Source organism: Gekko japonicus, unplaced genomic scaffold (assembly GCF_001447785.1).
Source record: "Gekko japonicus isolate JY-2015 unplaced genomic scaffold, Gekko_japonicus_V1.1 scaffold313, whole genome shotgun sequence".
Lineage (NCBI taxonomy): Eukaryota > Metazoa > Chordata > Lepidosauria > Squamata > Gekkonidae > Gekko > Gekko japonicus.
The window spans coordinates 1-12,423 of NW_015174283.1; the positions used below are offsets into that span (position 1 = coordinate 1).

At 50.1% G+C, this 12,423-nt stretch overlaps 1 protein-coding gene across 3 annotated transcripts; it reads left to right on the forward strand.

The window, feature by feature from the left end:
* Positions 1-1,029: 1,029 nt before the first annotated feature.
* Positions 1,030-11,519, forward strand: RIN1 (Ras and Rab interactor 1). Of its 3 annotated transcripts, none has more exons than XM_015423928.1 (7): positions 1,030-1,091; positions 1,246-1,366; positions 2,825-3,010; positions 6,491-6,605; positions 8,150-8,222; positions 8,761-8,852; positions 10,320-11,519. In XM_015423928.1, exons 3-7 carry the CDS (start codon positions 2,831-2,833, stop codon positions 10,904-10,906), a joined length of 1,047 nt encoding a protein of 348 aa, XP_015279414.1. In that variant the 5' UTR covers positions 1,030-1,091; positions 1,246-1,366; positions 2,825-2,830; the 3' UTR covers positions 10,907-11,519. The 3 variants fall into 3 exon arrangements, with proteins under 3 accessions (XP_015279414.1, XP_015279415.1, XP_015279416.1); XM_015423929.1 differs by having other exon boundaries at positions 1,042-1,091; positions 1,195-1,366; XM_015423930.1 differs by having other exon boundaries at positions 1,080-1,104.
* The last annotated feature ends 904 nt before the right edge of the window (positions 11,520-12,423 follow it).

Sequence of the window (12,423 nt, forward strand, 5' to 3'; positions counted from 1 at the left end):
CATAAGCTCATATCGTTACAAATGGCTGTGTATGCCGTTAGCAGGGCTGCAGCACAGAGCCATCTAGTAGCTGTAATGATACTCCTCTGCCAGGCCTGCTGCCCACACCAAGCCTCTGCAAACAGGTAGTTTGGTTTTTCTGTTACTATATATAATTTTAATTCTGAATCCCCCCACACACACACTCCTAGCCGACTTGCAGCTTAGGGCCAGCATCCCTAAACATTTTCATATTCCTTACACTGTTTGGGATGTCGAAAAATAAAGTCCAGGGCTTAGTCCCGCTTTCTTAGGAAACAGGAACTTGTTTTCACATGACAGGTTGCATTCATTCCCAAGTCCAGGGTGCAATGCCCATGTGCGTCAAGTGCACTCAAGTCACAGCCAACTAATGGCGACCACAGCAAGGGGCCCGGGGTTTCAAGGCAAGTGAGAAGCAGAGGTGGTCTGCTGTTGCCTTCCTCTGTAGAGTCTTCCTTGGTGGTTTCCCTTCCAAGTACCGACCCTGCTTAGCTTCCGAGATCTGACGAGGTCGGGCTATACCATACCGCCTTCCCTCCCGTGCAATACCTCCTGATCAACAGAACAAAGTTTGAGTCCAGTGGCATCTTTAAGATCGACAAAGTTTTATTCAACTTGTAAGCTTTCGTGTGTAAAGTTTACACACTGAATAAAATTTTGTTCGTCTTAAAGGTGCCACTGGACTCAGACTTTGTTCTGCTGCTTCACACCAACATGGCTACCCACATGAATTTTTCCCGGTCAGTAGGTATCACCATAACCCCCTGCTCTCTAAACATTTGCGAAGCCGTCCTCTGCACGCGCTCAGAGGCTTCCTCTACTGCCTGCGTACTCCTCGCGTAAGAGTGGCTGTTCAAGGGACTGGAAAAGCAGTCCAGCGGCGCCTTCTGGGACTCAGCCTCAACACAAAGCCCCGGAATCAGGAGGCGCCGCCAGGTGCCCATCCTTCCTGGTGTTCCCCCAGGCCTCGCCCTCTCCCTGGATCGCAGCCTGGAGGAGGGCAAGGAAGAGAAATCACATGGGAAAGGAGGGGAAGCCACACGCGGTCGCTGGGATGGCGGAGAGAGGAGGTGAGCGGCTCGGGTAGGAGAGGCAAGGAGGGCTTGTTGGAAACCCCCCTGCAGGGGGTCGTTCCCGTCTCGATCTGCATACTTACCAAACTTCCTCCCTTAGAGCCGGGCCCGGTTTCCTTCTCAGGGCGGCTGATTTCCTTGTTTGCGACAGGTCTGCCTTGTTGCGCCGCGCATCCTGGCTCCGAGGAGGGCGGTAGAGCCTAAAGGCTAGAGCCGCAGAAGTCCAGGGATGTGGAGTCCGGGGGTCTAACCGTTGCCGCCAAAAGACCAGAGTGAGTGTCGGTGTGTGTGTGTGTGGGGGGGGTCTTATTGCTGGTGGGGGGCAGAGGAATCAGGAGCCGGACGCCTTTACTCCTGCTGCGAAGTATTTACCTATTATTTACGATTTCCCTCCCCCCACTTTTTAAAACACGTGTTTGTGGAGAAGAGCGTTGTGTAATACCCACGCTGTAGTGATGATGGTGAATGTTATGGGCAGATTGCTCGTGCCGAATAGCGCAACCGGGTAGAAACCAGATAATTTCTACATTTCGCAAGAGGAGGGTGAGATCTAGTAATTTAAGAGGGGAGGGGAGTTCTTGGTGCACGGAGCCCTAGGGCCTGAATCTGTCAAGGGGTCAAGTGGCTGTGTCTTGGAGGAGGGGGGGGGGCGTGTAGGATTCCTGGGTTCTCAAGATGGAAATGGGGGATTTGTCGCCCTCCCCGCTTCATGGTAATGGGAGGAAACTCCCCGCCCCTTCCCTTTTGATGCACTTCCCCACAGGACCACAAGGCACCTTTGGGCTGGGTCTGAAGCCACTGGTGCCTCGCCCTGTGAGAGGGGGGATGCCAGCAGGGCATGCCAGTGGGGATGAGTCAAGAATTCTTGGCTGAAGAATTCAGTTACTCCTGGAGAGGCCACCTTCCTTGGGCAGGTGCCACCCGCGTGGCACCAGCAGGCAGGCAAACTTTAAATATTATTGGTAGCCATGTGACCATCCATGAGCATGAGGTTTATATAAGCACAAAATGACAGATCTGTGCCCCAAGGAGCCTACTAGTCCAAATGTGGGCTGTGGGGAAGGCATCAAATGAAAGACATAGTTTCAGTACGTTGGCTGTGTTTTTTTGGGGGGGGGCGTGAGGACTGAGAGGGTTTAGACTTTCCCCTCTCTCCATTTACAGGAAGTTGGCAGTCTCTGTCTCTCTATCTGGGGCAGAAATGGGCAAAGCTACGATGTGCTAAAATTGTGCACTTCCCAGCATGCAGCCACCCATGGCATTCTGCCATCGAGCTGATTCATGCCCTGTTCTCCCCCCCCCCCTCGCCCCCACAGTGTTTTATAACAGTTCGGAGCCTGCTCTTTCATTTCATGTTCTTTCCCGCTGTGTCCCCTCCATGCTTAGGGTGGCAGCCACCCCTCCTCTGCTGCCAGCAGGACGCTGGTGCCTTTTGAAAGCCCCGTGGCAGGCACAGTGTGTAACTGGTGCATTCTCTCCTACCCCTCTACCCCCTCCCATGATGGTATTTCCATGCTGGAGAAATATGCACCTGCTGGACTTCTGCCTGCAATGCTTAGAAGTCCAGCCTAGAGTGTGGGGTGGGGGCTGGGGAGAGAGAAATCAAGCCTTTGCTTGTCTGTCTGGCAGTCACTGAACAAAAACAACCATTTTCCAAGGGCTAATTTGCCCTTTCTGCTGCTGCTCCTCCCTGCGTTTAGAAGACGGTTTTTTTCCCTTTCCCCTCCTAGCTCAGGATGACTCGGAATCCCATCTATGATTACCCTGAGCCCTATGCCAACCCCCGGCACGAGGCACAGACATCTCCACGGAACATCAGCCTGGTGGGGCGGCTGCGGCTCACCCAGCCCGTTTGGCTCCAGATGGGCATCAACTCAGCTACGGCCCTCCACATCTTGCAACGTGAACCTCCTGGGGTGAGGATCAAGGGGGTTCGTTTGTTCTGCCTCGACTCTAGTGCAATTTTTATTTTACCCTTTCCCCAAGGAGCTCAGGACAGTATACATCAGTGGTGGCGAACCTTTTAGAGACCGAGTGCCCAAACTGCGACCCAAAACCCACTTATTTATCGCAGAGTGCCAACACGGCAATTTAACCTGAATACTGAGGTTTTCGTTTAGAAAAAACTCCTCATACCTTAACATAAGATGATCCAAACAAAGTAAGGAAAGCAATCCTAAATGCTTTCATTTACTTAAAATTATTTGGCAGAGAATTCCACACTTTAATGACGGTCTGGGCCTGGCTGGAGCAATGGCACTTGTGCCCACTGAGAGGGCTCTGAGTGCCGCCTCTGGCACGCGTGCCATAGGTTCGCCACCACTGGTATACATGTTACATAAGAACATAAGAGAAGGCAATGTTGGATCAGGCCAATGGCCCATCCAGTCCAACACTTTGTGTCACACAGTGGCCAAAAATACCAGGTGGCATCAGGAGGTCCAGCAGTGGGGCCCGGACACCAGAAGCCCTCCCACTGTTGCCTCCCCCCCCCAAGCACCAAGAATACAGAGCATCACTTGCCCCAGCCTGAGAGTTCCTATCTATACCTTGTGGCTCATAGGCACTGATGGGCCTCACAACGACCCAGTGAGGTAGGAAGAGACACTGGCCCAAGGTCACCCAGCAGGCTTCATGGCAGAATCAGGATTTGCATCCAGCTCCCCCAGATCCTAATTCAGTACTCCAATCACTCCAATGCAAAAGCCCTCCATTTATCCCAAAGCTCTGGCTAAAAAGAGTGGGTGAGGGCTGGGTGAATATTAATCGTGCAGTGTGCCTCTGAAACAGTGGCAAACTGCTAATCCTGCCCCCACTGAATAGGGTGACCACTTGTTCTTTCAGCAGGCCATGTAATACCCAGGTGGGACAGGCAAAAATCCAACAGCTAGAACATCCCGTGGTGTATGATGTGCAGCTGCTGAATTTCGTATTCCTGTGCCACGATGAAAAACACAAGGGGAATAAATACGTGGTGTGGGAACTTTATCCCTGTGTTGCCACCATCAGCTTTATGCACCGCTTGGATGAAGTTGTTGCTTTGTTTTCCCCTTTGGGGCTCCTGTGCCTTTTAAACGTCACATGACAGACAGCCCCCTTGTATAAGAGCTTCAAAAGAGACCATTGTAGGACTGTATATCTTGAGAAACTAACTACTTTGGAGCTGAGAAGGGCTTTTACTGCCCTAAGGTTCCATGCCATACCTTCAATGGTTTGTATTGGTCGCTTTCTGGGTGCCCCTGCCGCTTCTAGAATATGCCTATGTGGTATGGATTAAGTGGATGATGTCGAGCATTACATTCTGAGATGTTTATGGCACGAATCACTTAGGCAAAGGTTTATTTATCCTATTGTACCTCTGTATAATGGAACTGCTGAGCAGGATTTGACCGTGTTCTTGCTTTCTGATACTGATGCACATGTTACTAGCAGAATGGCTTTGTTTGCACGGGCGGCAAAAAAGATAAGACGGGGTCTAGGACTTACTGCAAGCTATTGATGTATATTTCTGTTGTGCTTTGATTTACTTTGTGCTGTTATGGCCAATGGCTAAGACAATAAACGAAACTTATCAGGACAGACAGAAATGTAGTTCGTGTAATTTTTCCACAGAATGGAGACAGGAAAGCTGATTTTCTATCAGGGCACAGGAGCCCTACCAGGAAAAAAAGTTGGTAATGGCAATCTGGAATTGGAGGTGGAGCTTCTTGGGAACCCAAGAGAGGTCCAGGCTCTAGAGCTGCCAACTCTGGGTTGGGAAATTCCTGAAGATTTTGGGAGAGGAGACTGGGTAGGGCAGGGTTGGGAGAAGGGAGGGAGGTCAGCTTGGTATAATAGCCATAGAGTCCACCTCCAAAGCAGCTGTTTTCTCCATGGGACTTGATCTCTGTAATCTGGAGATCAGTTGTGATTCTGGGAGATCTCCAGGCCCCACCTGGGACTGGCAACCCCAGGCCCAGCACACTTGGCTAGACTTAGACGTTAACAGCCGGGCAGCAGTAATGTCTGTAGTCCAAGCTGGGTTTTTGGTCAGTTGGCAACCCTGGCTCAGCTGTTTGTGTTGGTTTGCTTATTTAAAAAGAGAACCACAGTGCAATTAAAAGAATTCACAAAGTGGTTGATGAGAACAAATACCGGAATAACGTTTGAGTCCAGTGGCACCTTTAAGACCAACAGAGTTTTATTCAAGGTATGGACTTTCTGTCGTCGTCTCCAGTTGAACCCAAACAGGTGATAGCCTGTTCCAAGTATACTAAGTATACTAAGCTTATTATTCTTTTAATTTTAACTATTCTTTCCAAGTATACTAAGCTTATTATTCTTTTAATCTGTTAAAACCACCTTCATTATTCTGTATGCTAAGTGACTTTCCACTCTCTATATGTATGATGGTTATTTCTATTTCCATTTCATTGTATCTGAAGAAGTGTGTGTCCACATGAAAACTCATACCTTGAATAAAGCTTTTTTGGTCTTAAAAGTGCCACTTGACTAAAACTTTGTTCTACTGCTTCAGAACAACATGGCTGCCCACCTGGAAATACCGGGAAAATAACTGACAGCTTAGAAATATAGATGTAAAATATGGAGCATGCCCAGAATGTCTTTCTCTTGCCCAGGCATCCCCTAGGAAGGCCTTGCATGGTGAGTTTTGACCTCTAATATCTTCCCTTTTAAAAGCAAAGCACAGTTTCCCCCATTTAAAAGTCCTTACTCAAGATCCCTTCATGCAGACTGGGTTACTTTCCACTTAACATCTGTTAACCACACAGTTTACACTTGACGGTCAATTTCGAATATAGGACTGATACCCCGATCTCCTTGTTCTTTTTCAGGGTTTACTTATGGATAAAAGAGAGATTGCAGTTACAGAACCAGGAAGGAGTTTAACTAAAGCCATGTCTACACATGCAGATGGTAGAATTTTGAAGAGAAAGAGTGGGCTGTACCACTTCAGATCTCAGGCAGGGCAATCATATTTTTAAAAACTCCCTGCAGGTTTGTTTGTTTGTTTAAAAGCACATCAGTGAGAAAGTTCTAACCTAGTTCTGTATATATTGTTCTAGTTTTCTGCTTACAAAGAATGATAGATGATGGGGAACTTTGAAAAATGCGGACGCTCCGCTCTGAAGTGGTGCAGTCCATTCTGCTCCCTCAGTGACCCTTCACTTGGCCGCAGAGCCAGCCTGACACGGGGAAGTTAAGGACGTGGTGTTTGTGGGTGCATAATGAAGCCATTGTGGGTTTTTTCCTCCTTTCAGCAGACTCCATGTTCTACATGAGCGTGGCTCTTGCAATATATATTTGTTCTTGATGTGCTCTCCCATCTTTGCATCTTCTCACTCATATTATACCTCTCTCCCCTTTTCTGCTTCTCTCCCCCCCCCAAAAAAAAGACCTTTCTGGTGCGCAGATCAAACACACGACAATGCCAGGTTCTCTGCCTGCGTCTCCCGGACAATTCATCTCCAGTTTTTGTGACCACCTATTGTCTCCACCAGGAGCCTACAGGTAAGGCCAGCATGGTCTTTTAGGGGGTCAGACAGAGAGGAGCATGCTGGTGAATCCAACCTTTGAATCCAACAGGGCTCCCTCCTGTATGTCAGGCAGAAAAATCCAGTGCAGATTCTCCCTAGCCTTCTCCCAGACTGAGTCAGCTTTTTACGGGGAGGCATTTTATTTCTTAAATGGCAAAGTATTCAGTCCCAATTCCCTCCCTCCGGCTGTTTGAAATGGCAGAACCTATTCCACACGAAAGGAAGATACTCAGCATATGCTCAGGCAGGACTTAAAGCAGTTGGGTCAACTTGCCTGTGGCCACATTATTTCTTCAGTTGTTAGGGTTGCCAACCTCCAGGTGGGGCCTGGGGATCTCCTGCTTTTAGAACTGACCTCCAGCTGACGGAGATCAGCTCCCCTGGAGAAAATGGCTGCTTTGGGCAGTGGACTCTATGGCATTGTACCATGCGGATACCCCTCCCCTCCCCAAACCCTGCCCTCTCCTGGATCCACCCCCCAAAGTCTCCAGGTATTTTTCAACCCAGACCTGGCAACCCTATCAGTTGTGCAACTCAGTGTTGAGAGACTGAGGGAAAGTGGTAGGCAAAGCCTTGCCTCAGCATTTAGAAGTACCACCAACTACCCAATCAGCCACAAAGCTCACTAGTGACCTTATTTATTAACTTAGATATTTATATTCAGGGGTCGTTTCGTAGAAAAAGAGCTAGGGGAACTCATTAGCATAACTCATTAGCATATGCCACACCCCCTGACATCAGGGGCCCGGCGGTGGACCTGCAAGGCCGGCGGGAGTGCAAGGAAGCCCCGCGAAGGCCCTCCCTGGCCCCAGGCAGGCAGGGGTGGGGAGAGGCAGGGAGGAAGCAACTTACCCTCCCTCTTCTCCTGCCTCCTCCTGGCTGAATGAGGGCCGGAAGCGGGGTGGCTGGAAGCAGGGGGCGGGGCTTCGTCATATGCCCCGCCCGGGGGAACTGCGATCCCCCGCGATCCCCCCGAAATGACCTCTGTTTATATCCCATTTTTCTCCATGCTGGGGCTCCAAAGTAGCTTACAACACAATTCTCTTCTCCCACCATTTATCCTCACAACAACAACAGCCCCTGTGAGGTAGGTTAGGCTGAGAGAGGGTAGCTGGCCCGAGGTCACCCAGCAAGCTTTCATGGCGCAGCGGGGATCTGAACCTGGATCTCCCAGATTCTAGTCTGACACCCTAACCCCTGCACTGTGCTGTCTGACCTTAGGCCAGTCGTGTTCTCTCAGCTTAATTGAGGATAAAATGGAAGAGGGGAGATCTGCGCGTGCTAGGAAGGACAGGGCTGGGTAAACATGTGATATAGGACAGGATGTCCTCTGTGATACAGGACATGTTGTAAAGGACACAATACCATAGACAGATCTCAAATAGTTGGTGTCTGGGCATATATTCAAGTTTTCAGAGAATATCTGATATTTTTCCGAAACGAATTTCAGGCAGCATATATGCCCCAGTGCTAGTTCTGAGAACCATTGAATCCTGTTCACCTTCTTCTTTTGCCCAGTCATCTCACTCGAGGGCTCTGACATGAAGTTTCCCAGCCTCTTGCATCTCATCGCTTCCTACTGCTCCACACCGTAAGTAACAATCAAGCAGCCTTGGTCTTGACACCAACCTGAGCCATCTCTTCCCCAGGACTGCGGCTTGGCTGTAGCTGTAACTGGGCATGCGGGGGTGGGAATTCTCAAGCAAGTATCCCCGGGCTGCTGCTACAAACACATTTTCCTGCAAAAACTGTGAAAACAGTTTGGCTCCACATAAGTGTTTTTACAGCAATGTGCCATTTTGAACACTGCTGACGAAAGGTGTTTTGTTTTGTTTTTTTTAAAAAACAGCATATTAAAAACACTGATTTTGCCAAGTTAAGACTTCATATGCTTTCCATTTATGTTGACCAGCAAGACTCAAGTTTCATTTTAAAAAAAATGAAAAGCTTTCCACCACAATCAAGCTTGGGGGGGGGGGAGGGGCGGGCATTTCTTATTTGAATTTGAAATCTGAATTCTGGATTTTGAACAAATTTCATGCGTGTGCAAAACTTTAGTTTGCGTATGTTTGCTTGCCAAGGGTTCCATTTCAGACTCTCTCTCTCTCTCTCTTTCCTGCCCCCCCTAGGGACATTCTCCCTCTCCCTTTGCATCTTCCCCAGCCCATCCAGAAGGCCTCATCCTGCCAACAGCTAGAAGCCATTGCACATTTGGGACTTGGTAAGTGCCTTTGGGCTGACCTGGTCTTAAAACTGTAACAGTTCCTTAAACTTGCATCCTTTCTTACATGCTCTCTGTCTAGCCTTTGACCCAGGGCTTTTTTTGTAGAAAAAGCCCAGCAGGAACTCATTAGCATATTAGGCCACACCCAGCAGCAGAAACACATTAGCATATTAGGCCACACCCTGGACAGCACAGCTTATTAGCATATTAGGCCACACCCACATGTTACCAGAAGTGTGGTCATCCAACCACACCCACCTTTTGCTTCTTATTCTGTTTACTTTGCTGTCAAAACCCTGGGCTTTTTTTGTAGCAGGAACTTCTTTGCATGTTAGGCCACACACCCCTAATGTAGCCAATCCTAATGAGTGTCTGCTGTTAGGTGTGGCCTATTATGCTAATGAGTTCCTGCTGGGCGTGGCCAACGCAGGAGCCAGCCGGAACTCCGTTCCTGTGTGTTCCTGCCCAAAAATAGCCCTACTTTGACCCATATAAACCCATATGTGGGGGCATCTCTCTCTCAGTGGTACAGAAGCTCCCTTATACAAGTCAGACAGACCATTGGTCTATCATGGGCAGTATTAACTACTCTGAATGGCAGCGGCTCGCAATAAGCTAACTTGATTCTTTTAACTTGAGATGCCGGGGATCAAACCTGGGACCTTCTGCATGCAAAGCAGAGCTTCTGCCACTGAGACACAGTACTGATCTGGATGGGCAGTATGTGCATAGATTATGAGGCCGGGCCAGAGCTCTGTGAAAGAACATATGCTTTGCATGTAAATCTCTAGTAAGAACATTGATTTAGCCGGGTCTGAGACCTGGAGGACCACTGCCAATTGAAGTACACAATACCTGGTTACAACAAGGACTGGTGGTCTGACTCAGTAAAACTTCCCACACAGACTGCCTCGTTCCCCTCAATCTGGATACATCAACATTGAACTTCTTTACAATAAATCCTAACATTAATAACAAGGAATAATACATAATCACACAATGCTTTAATTTTTTTTTAATTATTAATTTAAATATATTTTAAATATTTGCATCTTGCTTTTCTCCTGTCCCACGGGACTCTTAATACCTTTCTCTTGTTTTAAGTCAAACCAGGAGAACAGGACAAATTTTCCCTAGCACACCTCTTGTTGTAGAAAAGAGCAAGAGTCCAGGAGCACCTTAAAAGATTAACAAAATGTGTGGCGGGGGATGAGCTTCCGTGAGTCACGGCTCACTCCTTCAGACACTGCTTGTTGTGATTGAACCGGATGGGTTGGGGGCGGGGCCTCTCCAGGCATTTCCTAGCAACCCACTTTGCCTTTCATTTTCCAGGCCTGGGTAAGAGGGCAACAGGAAGTCAAAGGATATCTGGGGTGGGGGGCTAAGTTGCCTCAGTTCCCCCTCCTCCCACAGACGCAAGCAGTCTTAATAACCCTGTATTGCTTTTTCCCCTCCACCTTCCAGAATTTTGGAGCTCGTCCTTCAACACCAGGGAACCTGCCCAGTCGGCCCCACTAGTCTCCCCTTTGAGTGTGGGCACGGACCCTCTGCTGCTTTCTCTGCAGAACCCTGAGGGACAGAACTGCAGGCAGTTGGCCTCTGCAGATCCCACCAGAGATGTGTCATTTGCCGGAATGCCACTGGGGGGCGTGGGGGCCCGGCGTCAACACTTCAAGAGCAGCATCAAGGTGCAAGTCTCCACGGAGGCTGCCAGCCCCCTGTCCCCCCCAGCTGCCCCGCCACCCCCCATTCCAGTTTGGAAGAAGAAGAATCCACCCCATCCACCCCGGTTTCCTGTCTCTTGTGGGGGAAACTGGGCTTCCAGCTGCTACCCATCACCTCAAGTTTCCTCACAGGCCACAGTGAAATCAGAGGCCTACCACGTGCCCTTCAGCAATGGTGGGAGCAGAGAGAGGGAGGCCACCCATCACTTTGAGGCCTCCTTCAATAAAGCCCCTGTCTCCTCCTCGGGTCGGCTGCTGCGTGTTACGGAAGAGGAACAGACAGAGCCGCGGAATAAGGGTTTTGACCTGGGACGGCACTCTCCTTAGGACATCCCAGGCCGTGAGAGGGACATGGTGGGCACTGTAGTACCGGGCTTCACTTTTTCGTCCTCTGAGCCTTCTTGAGAAGTTCCAAAAAATGAGCTGCTGTGGAACTTTGATGACGTAGGCATGTGCCAGGTCTTCTCTGAGAAGGATGGAAGTTTGCTGGTCAAACAAGGGAGCAGAGAGGTTGGAACAAAAATTCCCTGGATACTCTCTGAGTTCTTGGGAGGAAAATCTGGGATCTGAGAGTTGGGGCTTTTCAGTTTTCTGTTCTTCATGGAAATCAGTGCCCAGATTCTTACTTGGCTCCCTTGCCAAGCAATCCCTCCTGGAATCCTGGCTCTGTACAGTAGGTCTATGGTCCACTTGGATCACTGGATACCTGAACACTCATAAACCAAACCAGATGACATCTCCACACAGAAGATGATCGTAATATCTTCTTCTGCTTTCCTTGCTTTCTCTTCTTTCCTCAGTGTCCCCACCATTCTGTGGGGTTCATCTTGGACAACTATTTTGTGTGGACACTGGAGCGATGTTATGGGTATTGTTACTTTTGTTTGTGTTATTCTATTTTGTTATCTTATGCTGTAACATATTTAAATATTATATTACATCCCCGTTTTCCTTCAATAAACTTTAACTGATCATTCTGATACTTCCTGTCTCCTTCCATGCCTGCCTCAGAGCTTTACCCACACACGGACACCTTTTAAAGGTCTCTTAAAAGTGTGTTTGTGAGAAATATTCCAGGTCTCAAAACATAAAATTATGGCTCCTTGAGAACAGGTGTAAGAAATAGGGAAAATAGGCGAGCTAGGGTCTCGCCTAGAGCGCGGTGGCCCTTAGGGGCGCCAAACAGGACCTGCCCCCCCCACCAAAGCCCCCACCAAAAGCCCTGCATCCCTGGCTGCCCTGACGAGCCCTTCTTGCTACTCAGCCCAGCCTGGCACCGCCATCCACCCGCCTTCCGGCACTTCCCGGCCCAACCGCAGCAGCAGCAGTGCCCCCTCCCTCCCACCCACCCAGAGTCGGCAGCCAGCAGGCTCCGGGGAAGAAGGGCAGCCTCTGCTGCCGGAAGGAGCACCCCCTCCCTGTGGGCAGGGCAGGGGAACCACCAGACGCCGCGGCCGCCCTTGGGTCCGGGCAGCAGGGCTCGGTCGCCAAAGGAGGGAGGGAGGGCTGGCCCGTCTGTCTCCCTTCAGGGAGGGGCTGCTATTCGTCCGCCCACCGGAGCCCCCTGCGCAAGTGAGCCCTGCCGCATCGTTGTCCTTGCTTTGGCCGGCGCGCCTGGCTGTGCGCTCCCCCTCCTTCTCTCGGCGCCGGATTGGCTGTTGGGCCGGACAGCGCTGAGGCTGCCGCTGCTGCCACCCACCAAGGAGAGCTGCTGGTCCCCACCGTCAAAGCCGGATCCAGAGCGGCCACTGGAGGCGGCCGGATAGGGTGCGGGTTCGCTGGGCAGCGAGCGCCGGTGAGTCTTGCAGCCTCTCTGCCTGCACCCCCTCCCTTACCTGGCTGCT

Bases quoted from the DNA above. Each gene is read 5' to 3' on its own strand.
- RIN1 (XM_015423928.1), top strand. From the start codon at position 2,831: ATGACTCGGAATCCCATCTATGATTACCCTGAGCCCTATGCCAACCCC. The intron at 6,606-8,149 runs GTAAGGCCAGCA...TCTTTTGCCCAG, and splicing joins TCTCCACCAGGAGCCTACAG to TCATCTCACTCGAGGGCTCT. The intron at 8,853-10,319 runs GTAAGTGCCTTT...TCCACCTTCCAG, and splicing joins CATTGCACATTTGGGACTTG to AATTTTGGAGCTCGTCCTTC.